We start from the raw sequence: 16024 nt of genomic DNA on the forward strand, positions 1-16024 counted from the left end.
AAGTAATTATTTAGGTAAGAATTCTAAATTCTTTGGGATTTAAAAAGAGAAAAAGAAGAACAAAATTCACTTTAGAATGTTGCTGAAATGTTCTACTCAAAGCAAACCAAATGATGGATTAACAGAAGTCCATTTGTCTAGAATCAGTTCCAAAATATGAAGACAGCCTTGTCAATGCATAATGCAACGTTTTAGAATATTTGTATTACTTTTATGATTAAAATTTTTTTTTTATCTGGATAAATAAAACTCAATTCAAAAATTATTTGGGTATTATTAAATAATTAATTAATTATTTTTTAAACAATTAAAAAATAATCCTTTTCACCATCAGTCGACCACTTCAAAATATTTTACTGTAAATACTGTAAGGTGAAACCTTCCCCATTTCATTGCAACAAACATAAGACAACGTCATGATGACTGATTATGATCATTTTGTAAAATCCAAATATATATGTTCCCCCCAAAAAAGTGTTTTAAAATGGTTACTCTCTACTATGCCTACTAAGCCCTACTATCTTCTTTCTGGCTGGCCTTTGCCTCATCTGACCTGGTATTGTCACACAGCTACTGCTTTCCTCTCTCGTCTTCACACATTCCATAAATACACAAATGCCCGAACCCCTGCTGTCTTCCTCTTAGGGCTAATATGAAATGACATGTTCTCATCAGTCAGAGAGGCTGTGGGTGAAAGCTACAGAAAAGTCTTTCCTGAGTGGATGCTAACACTTGTCTCTGACCCCCTTTGGGATTACTCTTCACACATGGGCACCTGCTGCTCACGCAAGCCAGCCAGACCCCCACTGGGCACAAGTTAATCCCCCATCGAGTGAAGAAGAGATCTTGACAATAGCGAGAGAGAGATCGGACAGAAAAAGAAAGAAGTAGAATGATAAACAGCGAGCTGTGCCTATAGGTATAACACTGCCATTATTAGATGGAAAAAACTGACCCAGTTAGATCCTTGGTATCACCAGCTCCAGCTTAAGGCAGATATTAATGTAGGCATCACTCACACACACACACACACACACACGTTCGTTTTTGTGAAAAGTGGGGACATCCCATAGGCGTAATGGTTTTTATAGTGTACTTACTGTATGTGCTATTGCCCTACACCAACCCTACACCTAACCCTACCCCTTACAGGAGACTGTGCATTTCAACTTTCCACAAAAAAACCTCACTCTGTATGATTTATAAGCATTTTGCACACACACACACACACACAAGTTATGTGCGTGTGTGTGTGTGTGTGTGTACTACAATGTATATTATAGATCTTTTGGTGGACAATTCATCCATGCGTGTTTCATTTTCTTTTTTTTTTCCTTGGACCCCATAATGGCTGCATCTGTTGACCTCAAAAAGTCATAACTTCACCTTCTGGTAAAAATGACAGACTTCTCTCTACGACATATGCATTACTTCTCAAATCATTTAGTCTGCCTAAAACCCATCCTACAGGCTTGTGTTCATCTGCCTCCACATCTCAAAATCCAAGGCAATCCACAGAACCAAGTCACAGAAAAAAGACCTGTCACTACTTCTGTTTTATCGTGACTTTAAAAACTTGTTTGAGGTCAAGCATGTAAATCGCCTTTGAGGTTGAAGGGTTTTCTCATAATGTGAAATTAAATTAAATCCACATCCTTGCTCTCGGTCTGTGCCGCACTCTCACTTTTCTCTGAAACAGGAAATTATTATAGTTTGACACATGGAGATGGAGGAAAAATGAAGTTAAAGGGATACAAAAAAGGAGAAATTAGGAGGAAAAGAAGGTCGAGCCTCTATCTAGCAGACTGTCACCTTCTGAAGATGATGCCTGGTGAAAAGCTTAAGTGGAAACAGCTCTCCAGCTTGCTTTCTTCTTTTCTTGCATGTGACGTTTTAGACAAATTTCACCCAGGCTTACTCCATAACTCATCCATAAATCAATATGCACTACAATTAACCGCTATTATTCACTCAATACACCATTACAATTTCAGCATTTTGTAGCAACTTAGCTAAATTATGACATTTCACAGTCAATTCTTATATAATTGAACATTCTACTAATCAGTCATCAGTAGTTTTGCATCACAGGCTCCAAACTATAATGCTGATTATTATAATCTGATGAAAATGATAGTGCCATTGTTTAGCACAGTGTAACAGTAAAACAGAAACAGCAAATACCAAACAGCCTAAATCTGAAAATCACTAACTACATCAGAACAATTACATTAGCTTAATATATTTTAAGGTAACATTACTTTACATTTTTTTAACTCCACTTACCGTATATATCGACCTGTTCTTATTTCACTGAAAATCAATACAATTTATTTTATTTATTTAATTATTATTATTATTATTATTATTATTTTTTAGAAATATTTGTTAATTTCAATATTGAAAGTTAGTTCCATTCAGTATTGGTGTTTCCAAAAATGTTCTATTTTTGCATTTTCTTAATTTGTCACGATCTACCCTTGGTGAATCTTCACAGATTTGTTAGAGACTACTAAAGGTCATAATAGGCTGCATTTATTATAGCACTTCACTCAAATTCAGCTGGCACAAGAGCCTCTGATTATGCTAAAATTATTCTCACTTACACTAATTTTGAGCATTAAATCCTAGACCATGAGTCCTGCACATTTGCCTTTAAAATGTGTAAACTTCCAACAATTGTACCATTTTTTTTTTTTTTTTTTTGTGGTGGTGGTGTAGTTTGCTCCACCCACTCAAAAGACACACAGCAGTGTCATTAAGACAGGCAGCAGAAAGAAGCCTGAAAGAAGCAGAGTGCTGCATTAAAGAGCCGCTCTCGGTGGAGACTGAAAACAGTTTTAAATTGGAGAGGGTTGCGACTGAGAAAATCACAGTAAATAAAAACTTCATACTGAGAGTGTTTAAGCTGCTGCTGTCAAACAGTGAATAGAAGCACACTGGCATGCTCACAGCAGATAAATACATTTGATGAGGCAGTCACATGCACACACATACTCACGCACACAATGCTACAGCATCTGCTGACGAGCGAGTTCCAGCGTTTGGGAAGCGTCAGCAGGTTTTTGCGCGGCCGACGTGAGTTCAGTAATAGTCTTCTCAGCTGAATGGAAGAATTGCAATGCATTTATTTAATCATCAATACAGCATCTCAGGACAATTTAAGCACCAGATTGACATGAACTTGTTCATTTAGATGGTCTAACAGAAAGAGAATGGATCTTGGCTATAGTTGTTTACACATAATGCACACAAAGATCAACAGAGCTAAGAAACATACTAGGACACAACTGGGGTAATAAGTTCATTTAAATAAGTGGATTTTAATAAATAGGTCTGTGTATGTTTAGCTCACAACAGAGTGAGTGTGCAGTGACTCACTTGATTGTTGTGCAGCTGCATTTCCAATTGATACTGTGCACCAAAAACTTAAACGTGCAGACACATGGATGTGATAATGCAGGAACGTGTTGTAGATTATTGTTGTAACAGTGCATGCATACTTGTGAGAAAGGTATGAGAGAGTGATGATGTAATAGCTTACCCACAATGCTGTGCGGAGAAGATGAATGGGGGAGTGAGAGTGAAGGCGATTGGTGGGAGCTCCCATCAATGAATAGCCATTGCAGGGCCAATGCTTAACCAACGTTGAGACTTATTGTAATTCTGATCACGGCTACTTATTCATAAGATTGTCTGTCAGGGAAAATGCAATGAGAAAAAAAAAAAAAAAAACAGCATTCCTTTAAACAGTTCAGTGCCCTCCCTTCTCTCTCTCTGCCTGTCTCTATTTTCAGCACAAACAAAACCCAATTTCAGTGCATTGCTCGTTTGAACCTGTACAGTTCCTTGTCCAGTTTTTGTTTTGCACATTGTGCACAGGTTTTTGTGAGAGGTATCAGAACAGCCCCAAGTGTCACAGCAGGTAAAACCTGTACTTTTAAAAATCTCATGATGGTCTGCCAGTATTTGCCAGCAGATGCACAATTCAAGGAAATGTGACTTTCTATAAATAAACAGCCTTGTAAAGACATATGCTGTTGGAGTATTTGACAGTGTCCTCATAGTGGGAGACGCACGCGCCACTGAACACTCATCCAACTCTTGAATGAAACACACTCACACCTTTCACCAATCAGTCTTAAAAACAATAATAACGGGTACGTTAGACATCTGCTTCGAATTATTGTATAATTATCACGATTCAATATTTTCCCCCTAGGATTTCGGGTGCAAATATGTTGCGTAATATCACGTAAAAGACACATGAAAGTCATGAGAGGGAGACGCGTAAAGTAGATTTATTGGATAGCTAAAACAAGTGACAACGGTGCTCTGGCTTTGTGCGAGCTGGACAGTTTGGTGTGGTCGGTGATCTTGGAGAAAAAAGAAGAAAGAATCGTACTGTTTTGCGCAAAGCGGCAGCAGCTGCCGGCGACCTTGGGTCCGGTACCGGGGGAACGACACAGAGTGAGACGCGCTTGTCTCTTGTACCTTATAGTTGGATTCGTGTTGTCTGAACGTGTTTTATTATTAATATTCCGTCCACAGCATCTCTGATTCACAGACTCGATCATGACTGTTGTGAGGACTCTTGACGTCAGAGGGGAGAATCATCGGTGAGGTCCAATGGGGGGAATATCAAGCGAGGCAGAGCTATCGTCCTACCAACAGTATTAGCCATGCTAACCGACGAACACCTCGCCTTTCCACAGGACTTGACCCGCCAAAGATGATGGTTTTACTCAACTGCGTGAAACAAAGGGCAATTTAGTTCTTCTTTTATGTTGTTCTCCGTCTCTTTCTGGGTCCTCCATCTCCTCTCGTATGACAGGCACGGACTGCGCGCAAGCTCGGGGGAGAAAAAGGCATTGCAGCTTCATGGCACTGAGGTACAGTCTGCTGATGCGCACTTGTGCTTTCTTTTGTGAGAAAATGCCTTAGTTAAACGTGTCATTAAATTGCGATGATTGTTTTTTAACGGGCACCAGTAAATTTGAACGAATAGCCGGAGGGTTGACCTCTCCGAGTCCTTTGCAGTCTTTTCTTGGTTAGTTTATATATAGCCAGGTCTGTGAGGTGGAAATTTATGAATGGATGAGTTAAAATGTGTCTGCGTCTATGGCGTCAGGCGAAAGCGCATCATTGTGGATTCTGGAAGCATGTACACGATGCCTTCATAAGAGACCCGTGCACTGAGGTGGCGCGTCTTATTTTTAGACAATTACTAAAAATAGAAACAAAGTGAAGTGCGTGCGTTTTGTCGGGACGGCTGCTTGATTAATAGCCTTTTTGCGATGAAATGCACATGCAGCAGCAAACTAAGCGAAATATTGTACATTTACAGCTCGTCTGGATACAATTTACTACATTGTTTTGCTGCTTCCAAACGAGATTATTAAGTGCTGGAGGACTATTCAGTTTCTAATTAACCACAAATCAACACTTTGCCAGCTGTAATGATGAAACCTGAACATTCTAGCTAATGACAAAATTTGAAAACACATATCCTACTAAGCCTAATAATTTCATTCTTGACTGCCTAAGAATAAGAGACTGTTTCATCAGGTTCGGGGGCTTCAGGCATATTTCTTTTGACAGATATGCTATTCCCACTGCCTTTCCACTGACATACACATTCTCTCTTATCTTCACTACCGCACCCCTCTCTCTCTCTCTCTTTCACCCCTCCCTCCCCCTCCCCCCACCATCAGCTATGATTCACTCTCTTGCAGCAGCAATGAGCAACCAACTTCAAAACACCTCTTCCCTCTCCACGGCGGGCACGTGGAATCTCCTGGATGTGCGGAACTCATCACCGGTGCGAACGACAGAGCTGAGGCCGCTTCCCGTTAGCCCGTGGGACATTGCACTGTGCGTGACGGGCACGCTCATCTCCTGCGAGAATGCAATCGTGATTGCCATCCTGTTCTACACGCCCACCTTGAGAGCCCCCATGTTCATTCTGATAGGGAGCCTCGCGTTCGCGGACCTGCTCGCAGGACTCGGCCTCATTCTCAACTTTGTCTTCATCTATATGTTGAATACGGAATTTGTGACTCTGATCTCCGTCGGCTTGCTGATCGCCGCCTTCTCCGCATCTGTGCTCAACATCCTGGCCATCACGGTGGATCGCTACTTGTCCCTCTACAATGCTTTGACCTACCACACAGAGCGCACGGTGACATTCACCTATGTCATGGTGGTTCTCATTTGGCTGGTGTGCATCACCCTGGGCCTACTGCCAGTGCTCGGCTGGAACTGCCTCCAAGACGAGGCCAGCTGCAGTATCTGCCGGCCCGTCACCAAGAACAATGCCATGGTGCTCGCTGTGACATTCTTGCTGGTGTTTGCCCTCATGATGCAGCTTTACCTACAGATCTGTAAGATTGCCTTCCGCCATGCGCAGCAAATCGCTGTCCAGCACCAGTTCATGGCCATTTCCACCACAAAAGGTGTATCCACGCTCTCCGTCATCCTCTGTACCTTTGCCGCATGTTGGATGCCCTTCGCCATGTATTCGATTGTGGCAGACTCCAGCTACCCGATGATCTACACGTATGCAACAGTGCTGCCGGCGACATGCAACTCGGTCATAAACCCAATCATATACGCTTACAGAAATCCGGACATCCAGAAATCCCTGTGGCTAGCCTGCTGTGGATGCGTGCCGTCCAACTTCTCCCTGCGGCCAAGGACATCGAGTGATGTATAGGTCGGACTCACATAATTAGTTTGTACTGTGTCTGTGTTAATGATATGATGTCCTCCCTTGGTGGGATCCCAGTCAAACGTTGCTGGTTGCGCAGTAGGTGTTGTGATCCAAGAGGTCAACCTGCAATGTATAATTAGATGTCTTTAATGCATAGCAGACCTCAATGCACAAAATTTCAAATTATACCAGATGTGAGACCGTTCAGATTGAACATGATCAGAATAATCTGGATATTCTGAGATACGTAGTACAGACCCAGTGACACAAATAGATATACTATTTATCTAAAAAAAAAAAAACACCATTAACAGCAAAAATGATTACAAAACTGACCTGATACGTGTAAAGAAAGCTGTAAACTGTAGACAGCTTTTGTGTACATGCTCATGATATAAGGAGTTCTTTCAGCACCACGGACAGCGGCAGGTACAATGAAGCTATTCCCTATTCCCCGCCTCTAACACTTAAATCTGTGTTCACTTAAAAATGTATGAATGACAGAGAGAAAACACTGTCCCGTGAGCGAAAATTATAGCGCTTCTGACATTTGTGGCTTTACGGCCAATTTTATCAAATCACATTTTTTAGAAACTGAAATTATGGTGCAAGGGAAAAAATGACCTCTTTTCATTTTAACGTGATTATTTGTTGCTACACATCATTGGCAGTGAAATTTCATAAATATAAAAATCCCTGGGAAAAGCCAATTTGTTTAGACATGCTGAACTGGTTTATTGTCTAACATCCCTAATGACACTGAAATATCTTCTGCCACGAAGTTGTAAGGCAAATCATATTTTCACACATTTTTGGTCTCTGGAATCCATTGAGCACACGTCTTGGTGTTGGTGCGAAATGGCAGGGTTAATGAAGGTCTGAACGCGAAATGAGGTGTCAGCCACAACGCTTTAATTTCGACATCAGGCAATATCTTTCAAGGCAATTTTGCATAAGGCCAACTGAGACATGAACGCTTAAATAAGACAAGTGCTTCTGGGTTTGTACAGAAAAATGATCCCGGTGATTATCAGATATAATTGAGTGTGAAGAATGTACAATTAGTCCGTCAGATCAGGGATCAATGTTAGGGGCAGGCTTGTGTGTAAATAGATCTGCACAAAGGCTTATTAAAAGATCAGATAACTAGGCCAAAATGGGACAGAAGGGACTCCAGTTAAGATTCAGCCAAAAGGACCTTGAAATAGCATGTAAGATTTAAAAACACATAATTAAATCTGCCGAATTGGATTTATATTATGCTACACAACCGAAAAAAACAAAAACACACACACACATAAGAAACTCAAAGGATAAAACCGAGAAACACTATGCCTTTCCAAGTGGCACAAAAGAAACATCACTAAAGGATTAGTTGTCATAATATTTTATATGTAAACATATTTGTTGAGCTTGAAATATGACCGTAACAAAGCCTTGTGTTTTTGAGGGGGGTATGAATGTCACAGCTCTTCTTTGACAACGCCTCATTTGCGGCAAAATATCTTAATTTAGGCCTTACCTTTTCTCTTCTGCAATAATGAATTAACGTGTACCGTTCATTGATAGAGCTACAATCACGAAGGCCATCAACAGAGCTAATTTTACTTCCTGACTTGAACATGATTAAAAAACAGACTGAGAATAGGTTAGTGAGACCAGGGTGTTTCAACTCTTTAAATCAATTGTACTGTTTTCTAAGATGTGCTTTCACATTGTAGTACAAGTATTCAAAGTTGGCCTTGAGAGCCCATCCAGGTGCTCTCTGACTAACCTCAATACTCTTAGTGACCTGTACGAAACCTGATGGACTTTTACCTGGAGATATTTCACAGTCTGGACACTGTAGAACAATTCTCCAGTCTTTTTTTTTTTTTTTGCACGATTGTGTGATACACCTGATTGTTTGTGGTTGCGTGCGTGAAAGCAAGAGAACCATTTGTTTATATACCACTCACTTATGTCAGGAGTGGGGTTCAGTGACCTGTCACACTGTGCCCACTTATAAAAAATAACCCACCCCACATAATACACAACACTTGGCAAATATCAGTGTTTTTCAGCAAATCTCTACCGTTATGTAATGTATCTTCACTACAATGTACTCAATGGGATGCCATAGATTCAGTTCGTTCAGGGGTGCAGCGGTTATTTTTCTTATGCAATGCTGTATGGAAACGTATATTTTTATACACATCAGGGCATGAGTTTTATGATGTTGTTTTGGTGTGTGTGCGTGTATATGTGTGTGTGTTCTGTACCTGTATTCTTATTGATGGTTTCCTAGAAAAAGCAAAAACAGAAAAAAACCTTAAAAAAACAACAACAAATGATCAAAAAAAGTGTTGGCAAGGCAGAAAGTGCCATAATTTCCCTTACTAGTGTCTTATTAATTTCATGCATTTATCAGATCAGTAAAAACAAGGATTATGATTTATAACATCACCTGATTGAGTCGACAGTACCGTTCACCTTCAAATTTGTAGCGGTTGAAGCACAGCTTGGTGTCCAGATAGTCGACATCTAGGCAGCTTGACTACTGAACACAGATAGGATATAATTTGTTTAGTAGCGGCTAGTTTGAACAGTTGGGTCTAAAAGTTAAAGCTCAAAAATAGACCCAGAGAACCAGGCGGAGCGCACGTTCTATGCCAAGGGAACGGCTGGATTCCACCCTCTCTCTTGGACACTGGAGCCCACTACGGCTACAGGCAGAGCAATGCAGTCCTCTCTTTAGCGTTCTGTTGGACTGGGACAGCCCTTTTGTGTGCCAGACTACAGACAGATGGTCCACCCCCAGCCTCATGCTCAAAAGTGACCTATCTAATTACTAACACCACAGATATCATCACAGAATTGAAGTACGCCAAGCAGCCAGCCATCTAGAATTGTCAGTAGTGGACAAAATATAAGATGACTGCATTCCTCTGGAGCTACAGTGCAGGCGACGGAGGCTTCTTTTTGAGAGTTACAAAGAAGAAAAATCTAGCGTGAGACCAGCGTACCTTAGTCTTCTGTCGTGACGTCAGCGCTGGTGTACGTAGTAAATGGAGAGAGGTCGTCTGAATGACGGCACCTAACCACATGGAAGCTCTATTACCACTAAATCTGGCCCTGCTAAAAATAACCTTGAAGAGCATGAAATGTTACATTTATCTAGGGTACTTGAAATCCGTTTTCTGGGCCATTAAGCAGAGCTCTGTGTTTCCCATCAACAGCTACATTAGAGCGAGAAGGCGCCTTCCTAAAATAAGGGAGGAGAGAGAGACAAGCCTTTAGAAGAGCCTCTGGGGTTATGTAACCACTGCACCCAAATGTAGCCCATTCTCCGAAATCCAAATCTCTGTGCGTTACTGATGAATTCTCACTATGATCTACAATCACTTTTGCAATCATCTATAGAGCTAAAGGAATGTTTTTGTGTAGGTAAACTGTCAGCACAATTACGTGGCCCTTATTAGCAAGCGGTCAGAGATGTGGATGGGTGCTCTGATACTGTGATGTAATTGTTGTTGATCATTTTCTTGCTTTGTTTGTTTCTCTTTGTATTGTGAACTGAAATCTGACAAGTACGATGCACTTTATGAAAGGAACATGCTACACGTTGCAATGTAAGTGTGGAATGTAATCCTTCCTAAAAATGATTTATTTTTTATTACTGTAAATATGACAATACTGAAACAAAAAAAGAGTGAGTGAGAAGAAAAAAAACAACAACAGGAGGAGAATACTTTGTCAAATAAAATTCAACAAACTCAATCACGGTCTATGGTTGTTTGGTGTCTTTATCGCGTGTGTGTGTGTGTGTGTGTGTGTGAGGGGGAAGGACAGACTCAAACCGGTACAGGTCATCGTTTGAAGGCGGCTCAGCTTTAAAAGGCTTGGGTATGAATTATTGAGCCGTTCCATTTTACGTAACGCGCGCTGTCAGGATCACGGTGAGTGTGGGATCTGAACGCTAGAGATCTCGCCGAGCCCACGCTGTGAGGTGATGGTTAATTCGCGCCTTTTTGAAGGGGTGATCGAAGCGCCTTCTGTTGAAAATGTAGGTCTATTATCGTTTTAGCAGAATTTACTACTTAAGTAATGTTCACTTCTATGAAATCATAATCGATTAATAGGGGTCTCCTCAAAAACACTTTAAGATTTTAGAATCTCTATCAAATTATTTTCTTTTTTCGATTTAAGTGATGGCTACATATAGGCTACACTAAATATTTGTTACTCGCTTACGTTGAACAACAAAAACTATTTTCAATAAAGAATGTGTACTTTTATTGAACTTTTGGTGCCACTTTATTTTAAGGTGTCCTTGTTACACGTTACATGTAGCCTACATTCCATTGTAATGACAATAAATTATGCATAATTACATGCAATAAGCCAAACCCCAATCCTAACCCTAACTATATAAGTACGTGTAATTAATTAATATTACTCAGTACTTAAATGCAATTACACTGTAACAAGAACACCTTAAAATAAAGTGTAAATTATCTTTTCATTGAATTAATGTGTAGCCTACCTTCACTGATCTTTTTGACATTATAATCCGTTCTCTAAAAGAAGCAATCAATTATCATCAATGCAATTTAGTTTCTTTACGGTAAGTACCTATAGATCATTTAAACAATATCCGCATAATTATATATATATATATATATATATATATATATATATATATATATTGATTTGCTGTAGCCTAATATACTTCAAGAAAACTTAAAATTAATTATATGCATTACATGTTAATACCTGCAATACAATATTGACATTGAATTTGATGGAAGCGGACAAAAGTTTATTATATTAAGATATAAAGATTATAATACATATGCATTACATGTTATTAGCTGGAATTCAATATTGACATCGAATTTGTTGGAAGCAGACAAAAGTTTATTATATTAAGATATAAAGATTATAATAAGAATAACTAACAAGTAAAACGGTGTATTTTAATTATAAACAAATACTAGGCCTACTACTAGCAAAGCTGGGTAGATTACTTACAAATTGTAATCCGTTACGGATTCCAAATTACATGACAAAAATTGTAGTTAGTGATGTAATCCGTTACATTACACATTTTAAGTAATATAATCAGACTTCTTTGTGATTGCGTTTGACCTAACTCATTTATCACATTGATTTAAATAGGATAATCTTGTACCACATTGAAAAAAATATAGTAAGAAAATGTTTTCCATTCATTGTTATTAACAACATGAAATGAATTAAACATTATATTACGTCAAGTAATACATCTTCATGTATTTCACAACACTTCAGCATGTTATTCTTATTAAGTGACGGCCATTTAAATAATTTTTTACCCAAGCAAAGTCTCTGAGAACCTGACACCTTGTAATTCTGGAGACTCCAGGAAGGTTGCAGTTCTGGAAAATGATGGTGCTGGAGACTAAATGGTTCCTGATGGTTTCTCACCTAATTCTTCACCTTAATTCTTAATTATTTTGCAGTTAACATGTCTTTTCCTCTCCACCTGTTTTTTCTGACCGTGCTGACCCAATGAGCATTTCGCTGCCCAATGGTCATGCCTTAACTTTGCTAATTCTATTATTGCATTAGTATTGCATCCTTCTCATGGGCATTTAATATTTTTTTTTAACTTTTATTCTTGAGTTCAATCTCTTTTTTGGCTCATTTTATCTGTAAAGGAAAACCTGCCTAATAATTCTGCACACCTGAAATAAGAAGTTTCTGACTATCAGCCTTCATGGACAATTATATATCACTTATAAATTATTAAATACAAAATCAATAGTAGTTATTAAGATTGATGTGGTTTGGAATTGGTAAAATGTTCTTGGAAAAAAAATATGACCAGAATATCAACTTGCCTAATAATTCTGCACACACTGTATACACACACACACACACACACACACACACACACACAGAAAACTCTTTACCAAACACCAATGACTTGTACATATGGGTACAGTCATTTTAGACACTTCCAAAACTGTTGCAACAGAGATGGAAATACAATTTTTAAGTACATGAATTATGTTTCCATCTTTGTTGCCACAGTTTTGGAAGTGCCTTTTTCTGTTCTAAAGAAGGGGGTGTCCCAATATAGTGTATGTACAAGTCATTGGTGTTTAGTAAAGAGTTTTTGGCTCAAGATCTGCATTTAAAGTCACACCAGAGGTGTTCAGCTTGGATTAGGACTTGGCTTTCTGCAGACCAGTCAAGTTCTTCCACACAGACTAAATCAATCATTTGTTTTTTAACCTTGCCTTATACACAGAGGCATCGTCATATTAGAATAGAAAAGGGTCCTGTCCAAACTGTTGCTTTAAGATTAGAAGCACACAATTCCCTAGAATATCATTATATGCTTAAACATTAAGATTTGTACTCATGGAAATTACTAAAGTACTCAAACCTGTTCATTAGAAGGGGGTGACCCAATACTTTTGGCAATATAGTATATAATTTGTTTACCTGCATGTCATGTGGCCATAACCAACGTCAGACAACCAAGAACATGCAAATGTGATATTTAGTTATTCAAATATAATTATAAAATCTCAGGGGTACTTCAAATAATTATATTACGTGAAAGAGGATTAGATGACAAAAAAGTTTGTGAATTTGTGCAATTTATGTGTTTGAAAGACAAACACCTTAGAAACATGGTTAAATAACCTACCGAGTGATAATTCAAATAATAACTAGTGTGTTCATCATAGTTGATGCAATGTTGAAACACCTTAAACCTGAAATGATTTTTGTAAATCCAGTGGTCAAATGCTGTGTAGCCACCGGACTAATGACTGATCTCTGTGTGAATGTCCACAAAACTGGAATACTTTCTGAGTGTATGTAAGCAATAGGCTATTTTAGAAAGGAAAATTTAAAAGATGAAAAAGACAAATTAGGGAGAATCAATATATCATGAATACGTTATTGCTATTGTATAAATAATATGTAATCCATAAAAAGTAACTGTCTTATTACAAGTATTTTAATAATCATGTAATCCATAAAAAGTAACTTATTACAAGTATTTTAATCTAATTACCAGTACTTAATGTTTGGATTCTGATTACGTAATCCAGATTACATGTAATCAGTTACTACTCAGCTCTGACTACTAGGCCTACTACTACTACTAATACTACTACTATAACATAATTAACAATTATTATTAGTTATAGTGTCCACATGACCTTTCAAACCTCATATCTTAGTTTCACTTTAAAACAGTCATTAACTTATTAAATGTAGCTCGTAGATATAGGCTACCCATTACAATAATTTTTCTGCCCTGTGTTACATGGTCGTCATGATTCATCTTGAAAAGATGATTTTGCATCAGAGTGTGATTTAATGATTGGCAGCATCAAATAATCGTTTATTGCGAATTGAGTGGCACTAAACGACAAAAACTGTTAAAAAGCACCAACGAAAAGTGATGTCCATTGAGATTTAAAGGGTTAAACTTGATAAAACACTAAACAAACCCGTCCTGAGGTAAAAACTCGATACTTCCCTCAGCAACAATGTTAACTCTTGCCAATGTTGTCTCAAACAGATACACGCACACAAGGGAGAGAAATAAAAGGCTGGTGGACAGTGGTTAATGGAGTTCACCTGGTTATTAGACAGAAGGAAAACACTGAAATTGATGTACCGAAAAGAATGAACTCGCCCACTCTTCAATGGTAGACTAATAAGTGAGAAATTGCGCATCCTGCTGGTAATTTGGATGAATCACAACTAATGAATGCGCGTAGAGGCAGGACAGTAAGGTTTACCCACATAACCTGCCTACTCATTCACTCATTCGCTCACGAACACGCACACGGTGAAAAGCAGGGATGAGTCACCGGGCGCGCGCGCCCACGCATGCGGACAGAAAGTGAGAAGTGACAGTATCACCGCCTCAACAGCACTGAGTCACACTACAGCACTACTGAGACAGCCAGCACCAGAACTGCTCCAGGACACAAACATATAGAACGCATCACACAACATAACCTCTTCTTATACATTGTTATTATTACACTTTCAAAGAACTGTAACTAAGACAATAAACACAGCAAGTTTTTAAGGAGCCACCAAACAAACCAGATTAACAACACTCTTGACTGCCAGCTATGCATCTGGGGCATGACTACAAGCTCATCTGTTACTGTTTTGCCCCCTAATCCTTCCTGAATCATAGCGAGTCTCCCTTCGCTCCTTCTTAATGGTCTCCTTGTCCATTAGACAAGCACACAAACAAACTTAAACAGGAAAGAAGACCTACTAAACCATTTTCTGAGAAATCACTAGTAACCGTTTCCTTCATCCCTGTGGAGATTTAAAACATTTTCCTGCAAACAGACTCACTTTAAAAACCCAATTTGGCAGCACTACAAAAAAACTGAAGGAGACAATGAGGGCAGTGAAACGGGAGGGAGATGCGTCATAGATTCACAGAGCTGATCATTCCTGCTGTAAGTCACGACTGTGACGGAAGCACGTCTGACCTTCCTCAAAGTTAAGATCAGGTGAACAAGACCTCGTTCACCCTCAGTTCTCTGCCAGTTTAGGAGAAATGAGAAAACTTAACAGTAAAAAAACTGAAATGAGGGAAAGTTAATGCTGAGGATCATGTAGCAACAAAGAAGGCTTCTCAAGCACTGCCTGCCTCTGAAGTAATGTGCCCTAGCATGTGTAAAATGATAGGGCTAAACTGAAGGATACAATCCATAATTCAATAAAGACAAAGTTTAAGGAAGGGATGGACAGGCAGTGAGATTAAAGTGAAGGTAATGGTTATGTAATACAAGAAAAGGTACTTGATGCTTGCTGTTTTAAAACATGTTTCCCACACACTTTAGCCAATGAATTTCCACAGCTTTACTAGTCGATTGTGGTTACCTCAAGATGATTTTAAATTTAAATTCATAGATTTCTATTTCAGTATGGGCACCAATCCATGAATAAATTGTAAATTATTCTTATAAGTGCACAGATGTAAATAACAAATAAATATGTGATTTGAATGCAATGTATGGTGGAAACAGATTGCATATTTTAGATCAGTGCATAACTAGAAAAATATTCAGGCTATTATAAATCAGAAATTTCCTAATTATTATAATTTTTTTTAATTAATTCCTGGAAACCACAGTTTAAAAAACGTCCAGGCTTTCCATGATTATAAGAGGGTTCCTTTGATCATAGAAAGCCGGAAAATGTTATCATTAGGTAAACAAAGCAACAAATCATTAAATCACAAAAATCCAAGGTACCTTTAGACATTATTGATTCGACTTTAGCACATGGTAT

At 38.7% G+C, this 16024-nt stretch overlaps 1 protein-coding gene and 1 long non-coding RNA gene across 3 annotated transcripts; one reads left to right on the plus strand and one right to left on the minus strand.

Moving 5' to 3' along the window:
- Positions 1-4289: 4289 nt before the first annotated feature.
- Positions 4290-9160, plus strand: gpr185b (G protein-coupled receptor 185 b). 2 transcript variants are annotated; one of them, XM_058780703.1, is made up of 2 exons: positions 4290-4892; positions 5715-9160. In XM_058780703.1, exon 2 carries the CDS (start codon positions 5717-5719, stop codon positions 6713-6715), a length of 999 nt encoding a protein of 332 aa, XP_058636686.1. In that variant the 5' UTR covers positions 4290-4892; positions 5715-5716; the 3' UTR covers positions 6716-9160. The 2 variants fall into 2 exon arrangements, with proteins under 2 accessions (XP_058636686.1, XP_058636687.1); XM_058780704.1 differs by having other exon boundaries at positions 5736-9160.
- Positions 6716-10471, minus strand: LOC131543407 (uncharacterized). The gene is made up of 3 exons (XR_009271904.1): positions 9159-10471; positions 8974-8995; positions 6716-6835 (listed from the first exon to the last, which is right to left on the minus strand). It is a non-coding gene; the product is annotated as an uncharacterized LOC131543407 (long non-coding RNA).
- Between the last annotated feature and the right edge of the window lie 5553 nt (positions 10472-16024).

This window comes from Onychostoma macrolepis, chromosome 07, assembly GCF_012432095.1.
Source record: "Onychostoma macrolepis isolate SWU-2019 chromosome 07, ASM1243209v1, whole genome shotgun sequence".
NCBI classification, from domain to species: Eukaryota; Metazoa; Chordata; class Actinopteri; order Cypriniformes; family Cyprinidae; genus Onychostoma; species Onychostoma macrolepis.